Consider the following 6,408-nt stretch of genomic DNA (forward strand, 5'->3'; position numbering starts at 1 on the left):
AGGGCAAAATGAAAAACATTTTTATTTGTACAAAAGGTATTCCTTTTAAGAAAACCTAAACTATTGTTGTATCCCCATGATCGGACAAACCAGAAGAATACATGAAAAATGTCATTTGGAGATTTTTTGTAATAATTTCATTGCATTTGAATTTGAATTTTGTTCCAGCATTCTAGGAAGGACACATTGGGGGTCATTTACTAAGGGCCCGATTCGCGTTTTCCCGACGTGTTACCTGAATATTTCCGATTTGCGCCGCTTGTACATGAATTGCCCCGGGTTTTTGGCGCACGCGATCGGATTGTGGCGCATCGGGGCCAGCATGCGCGCGACAGAAATCGGGGGGCGTGGCCGAACGAAAACCCGACGTATTCGGAAAAACCGCCGCATTTAAAAACCGAAAATGTGTCGCTTGGGGAGCGCTCACCTTCACCTTCTATGGGATGGTGCATTCCGGGGCGTTAAGATTATTTTCGGCGCTGCAGCGCCACCTGGTGGACGGCGGAGGAACTACCATCTTAAATCCCAGCCGGACCCGAATCCTGTGCAGAGAACGCGCCGCTGGATCGCGAATGGGCCGGGTAAGTAAATGTGCCCCATTGTCTCACAGAAAGGCAGCCCTCATACAGCTCTGTAGACATAAACATAAAAGTTAATGATTTAGTTATTGAAGATGGGGAGTTCCTTAAGCAGTTAAAATGAGACAATCTATGCATAGTTATGAAGTTTCATTTTTTTCCCTATAATTGCTGCTACAGGTGTCATAGTGCTTGTATATATATGTTCATTCTTTACAGTATTGTTGAATGAATAATCAATCAAAAATGTGCACCTTGTCCCTCCAATAACACGTCAGAAAGGCCAAAACAGTCTGTGTCCTGTAGGGGTTAGGGAAATGTTATCACTATTGTCATCACATGAATAAGCCCTTTCTTCTGTCTGATCTTCTTCCCTTCATTATAGAATGTGTTTTTTTCATATTGTAAACTGTTGTCATTACAGGTTACCACCAATATGTCCAGTTGAAGGTAGATTCAGTCCACAAAATCAGGATGCAATCGCTCTTCGTGCTATGCAGTATAAAAGAGGACTCTTACATGAATTCCGTAAAGGAAACGCCACTAAAGAGCAGATTCTTCTTCATAACCTGGTCCAGCAGCTACCAAAGGCAATTATTATTGGTGTGAGAAAAGGGGGAACTAGAGCCTTACTTGAAATGTTAAATCTCCATCCCTCTGTGGTCAAGGCCTCTCAAGAAATTCATTTTTTTGACAATGATGAGAACTACGCAAAGGGTATTGAATGGTACAGAAAAAAGATGCCTTTCTCCCACCCTCACCAAATCACTATTGAGAAGAGTCCTGCATACTTCATTACAGATGAGGTTCCCGAAAGGATTTATAAAATGAACTCCTCCATAAAGTTACTAGTAATTGTTAGAGAGCCCACAACAAGAGCCATTTCTGACTATACCCAGGTATTAGAGGGAAAGGAAAGGAAAAATAAGACCTACTACAAGTTTGAAAAATTGGCTATGGACTCGAATACCTGCGAGGTGAACACAAAATACAAAGCAGTGAGGACCAGTATCTATACAAAGCATCTGGAGAGGTGGCTGAAGTATTTTCCTATTGAACAGTTTCACATTGTTGATGGGGATCGGCTTATTACCGAACCACTGCCAGAATTACAACTGGTGGAAACATTTCTCAATCTTCCACAAAGAATAAGTCAATACAACCTGTACTTTAATGCTACCAGAGGTTTCTATTGTTTGCGGTTTAACATTGTTTTTAACAAGTGCCTGGCGGGTAGCAAGGGGCGCATACATCCAGAGGTGGACCCCTCAGTCATTACAAAATTGCACAAGTTCTTTCATCCTTTTAACCAGAAGTTTTACCAGATCACTGGGAGGACATTTAACTGGCCCTGACTGATACTATTGCCTACAACACTATGTGTTGCAAATTGCTTTCTGTAAAGTCTTTAATGGAACAATAATGCACTTTTCATGGACACCTTTAATAGAGAAAAAGTTTAATTTCTTGAGAAAAAATAATTGATGTGACCAAATATTTAAAGGGATCCGCTTCTATTGAGAAGAAACGGGACTCCTCCCCACGAATAAAGTATGATAAGCTTTATGACAAAATGGAGATTGGCAATTTTATGCTTTCAGACCAGAAGTATGGTAATATTTAAAAAAAAAAAAAGTTTCTCATTCCATTGTATTGCTTTATGCATAGTATGCGTAATGGTAAACTAGCCATATAGTTACCCATAGACAAGAGATGAGTGTCGCCTAACCCAGCAATAGCATCAAGCACAGAAGCTATGTCTATGGGTGCAGATGTTTGCACCACTACTCAAATCAACACTAGAGATTTCAGGCATTAGGATCACTGGTTAAAACACTGTAAGTATGGTTTATATCATGTTCATGAGAACACAAGCTTTCAGCAGCATAACGTGAACCAGGTGGCATCACAAGGTATTAAGACGCCTTCACATGACTGTGCATTGTCCAAATATCACAAACTAACCACAGAACCAAGGGTGAAACCCAATAAATCAAAGTGATATATAATGTCTCTTGCAGAGCCGGGCTGTAATTATGAATATAGTGTTAGCGCCCAAGTTTATGGGGGATGGGACTCCTTGCATCATATATAATAATGACTCATGTCCTCTGCACTTTGGTCAGTCTGTAAAAATTTGCCCAGCACATGGTCCGTGATTCACAGGCTAACCAGGGCCTTTGATGATTTTATCTGGGCTTGGGCAGTTTCGTAGGTATTCCCTAGCTACAAAGCTTCAGAAGGTAATGCTGTACCATCTGACTGCAGATCTAATTTTCACTTGCATAGCCAAAACCATGTGGAGCAGGGGCAGATGTATTGTCACATATTGGACCTTTGCAGAGAACAACTAGACAGTCTTCTACTGCTGCATATTTATCACTGTGTCTGATGTTGGACAATAAATCTGGCATAGTGGATACTTACTTTGCATTTTCTGCTAGGTGGTCTAGATTTTTGGGCGCTTCAACTAAATGCTGTAAGTGCACTCCCTCTATTCCCAGTTCTACGCCCATTTTGTACAAGTAAAGTGCCTAAAAACTGTGTAAAACCCTTAAATAAAGTAGAGCAAGGCATTTCATACAGTTTATTTTGCACAAATCACTCTCATTCTGCCCCAGTCAGCTTAATAAATCCCCCCATTGACCTTTGTATGGGCTACCTATGAGATCAGTTATGGGACAATAAGCTAACAAACAAGCAAATGATCATTTTCTTGCTTTCTGTATCTTATATGTGTCACCTCAATTTCATTGTTAGTAGGAAGTAAATAGGGCAATTTGTTTGGAGATAAATGATAGGCTCATCCTAGAGTTCTGCAAACCTGCAGGCATTAACCAGGAACTAACTTTTCTAGAAAGGCCCCTTCCAAAATTTTGCCCCTGCTTGTTAATGAATGGCCTAGGAGTGTATATGTTAATGAAAGGAGATTTTAGTAGAGAGATGATTTATTAGTGGTAATATCCATTGGCCAACGGCACACATAAGTGTCTAAACTCTATGGTAATCAAACCTAAGTGTGTTTTGCCTGTTGTGATCTTGATGAAGAAATTGAAAGGGTATCTACAATTTTTTTTCTATTGGTTAAATGCATGAAAAAAGAAAAAAAAAATACCATCTTGTGTATACAGCTCCTAGGCCGACCTTGGTGTGTCCAGATCCCATTCATCCGTTACCTACTTACTGCTACTGAACTGAATGTGGGACAGACAAAAGGAGAAAAGATTTCATAATCAGATTACAAACAGTTTGTGGTCTGTTAACGATCATACACATAAGGCTGCAAAGGAGCAATATACTGTATAAGAAATATGCAGTTTTTTCATTGATGCAATAAAAATTATTTCAAATGTGGACCTACCCTTTAAGACCAAATGTGCATTTCAGTTAGCTTTGGGTCTCTTTTCAAAAAGTATACGCAAAAAAAAGCACAAAGAATTTTTTACTGTTGGCAGAACACACTAAAAATATTTGGCTATTGTGGATCAAAAACTGCCCCAGCTCATGTGAACAAGTATTCAATGCGGACTAGAGTAGATGGTATAACATAGGATGTGATACAAAGTTATCTATGCTGTCTAGAGCAAATACACAAATTCAGACATATCCGTTAGGATTGAGAGGGTTTCTATATGTGATGCAATCTAGCTTAAATAAACTCACTATATACAATTTGAAGTTACAGATTATTAGGTAATTTATCGTCTCTCTCATGATCCTAAACCCTTGCTGTGAAAAGATTCTACTATTTTCCTAGAAATAAACCAGTGCTAGTCTTCTTCTTGTTCCAAAGTTCCTGTGGTGAATTTGCACTATAATGTCTTGTACAGGTACCGGTCACTTCAAGCATGATGACAATAGAAAACAGAGGCCTGACCGCCCCCTTCACTGCAACATCCTGTAAATAATGTAGATTTTATTGTACATATGGTTTCACATCAAGTAATTCTATTTTGTAAAACTGAGTATGACTCTTTAAATTATTGTGAGAAGTTTTATTGTGTTAACTTAAACTGGAATGAATTAAAATCACTAAATGTGGATTTTCATCATTTGTGTTTTTGTCATGTGATCTAGCTAAGTAGAAAATACCTTGTCTATTCAGCAGTAAATTGAGGGTATGTAAAGCTATGAAACAGCAGTGATAGAAATATATAGGGAACTGTTACACCTTCAATATACAGTCTTAAGCTACATTCATATCACGTCGCAGCCATCTATTGTAAGGATACAGATATCAGGGATCGGGCCATTAGCTATTTCTTAAGAGAACCTGTCATGTAAATTATCCCACCCAAAATAAAGACTTTATTAAAAACTATGATTAACAATCATGACCCCTCATTGGTTAATTTCCATGACTGCAGTGTTACAAAATCAGTTGGTGAACTTATATCCATCTAATCTGATGTGAATCTCTCACACTGAGTCCTGCACAATACATTTTATTTGCATTGGCCTGCCTCCTTGTTCCTGATTGACTATGAAGGACTATGATATCCTCCTATATGGAGAGCTCTATTACATCATTGGGTAATTAAAGTCATGTGACCAGGATGACATGATCCAAGCTCCTCTGCAACATCTACCTCATGTATTTATCTGATCACATGAAATCACAGCAGCCTCCAGCCTCCTTGTCTGAAAAGACCAAATACAGGAGATTCGATTCTAACCCCTCAGAGATTTTAGAGCTTCTAGAGATTCTTAATGGAGCATACTCCAGCATTTTAGTAACTTTCTATGTACTCCCTAAGATCCATAAGGGTATTGTACAGGCACATACTCAGACCAGTTGTGTAAACACTTGCAGCATATATAAAAGATACAGCGTTTACTGTTAAAACTGGAAGGAATACAGGTTGGGACAACAATTACTAGCTTCAATCAACACTGAAACACTATACAGCTCCATAAGAAATTATTTAGAATTCAGAGAAACTAGAGCCTTCCTGGAAACAAGGGACACAGGTTTAAAAGTTCATAATGAACTTGTTCTGCAACTGTTTGCAACTTTCACATTTTTTTTTATAATTTGCATTTATTGGTAGCCGGAACACAAGTAGAAGACAGGAACGCAGTCCTTTTTACATTAATAATATAAATGAAAAAGAAGAAAACAGTTTAACAGGAGGTCATATGTGAATCATGAATGATAGAGTACATTACATATAATCACTTATATAGGCGCACCAGGACGTTATAGTACGTCCCCGCGGCTAGATGCTTAGTGCACCAGGACGCACTATAACGTCCTGCTTCTGGCACCGGCTCACGAACTGAGCCGACACCAGAAGCAGTGGCTGTCAGCTGTCTATCACAGCTGACAGCTTGAGCTAACACCGGCTCCGATTGCGGGTGTTAACCCCTTACACGCCGCGGTCAAGCATGACCGCGGCGTGTAAGGGTGTTTGCGCTATGGATTGGATCCCCTGCGCCGCCTACCAGGGGATCCGATCTTCTTCTGGGCAGCTCCGGGGACTGCCATGTGCCCCGGAGCTGCCCGATCTCCCTGGCAGTCGGACCCCTTCCGGATCTGACTGTAAAGTGTCTGAGCATGCGCGAGCATGCCAGACAGATTACACTGCTCTACAATAAAATAGTATTGTAGAGCAGTGTATTGAACTTGAATCAGTGATCAGAGCATCACTGGCTCAAGTTCAAGTAAGTATAAGTAAAAAAAAAAGTGAAAAACACTGAACACTACACATTAGAATAAATAAAAAATAAATACATTAAAATATAAGCCCCTAAAATGTCACTTTCCCATAAAAACTCTTAAGTATAAAAAACACAAACCAGGCCCTCCCCCACCCCCGCATATTTGGTA

The 6,408-nt window shown here is 39.7% G+C and overlaps 1 protein-coding gene across 3 annotated transcripts in view; it reads left to right on the plus strand.

Moving 5' to 3' along the window:
* HS3ST5 (heparan sulfate-glucosamine 3-sulfotransferase 5) overlaps nucleotides 1-4,627 on the plus strand; it is a 169,151-nt gene extending 164,524 nt beyond the window's left edge. For all 3 annotated transcript variants that reach the window (XM_072141744.1, XM_072141746.1, XM_072141745.1), the window contains one exon: nucleotides 1,003-4,627. In XM_072141744.1, the coding sequence (XP_071997845.1) occupies nucleotides 1,003-1,933 (931 nt within the window). In that variant the 3' untranslated portion in view covers nucleotides 1,934-4,627. The remainder of the gene's footprint in view (nucleotides 1-1,002) is intronic.
* Nucleotides 4,628-6,408: the final 1,781 nt, after the last annotated feature.

This window comes from Engystomops pustulosus, chromosome 3 (genome assembly GCF_040894005.1).
Source record: "Engystomops pustulosus chromosome 3, aEngPut4.maternal, whole genome shotgun sequence".
Taxonomy (NCBI): Eukaryota; Metazoa; Chordata; class Amphibia; order Anura; family Leptodactylidae; genus Engystomops; species Engystomops pustulosus.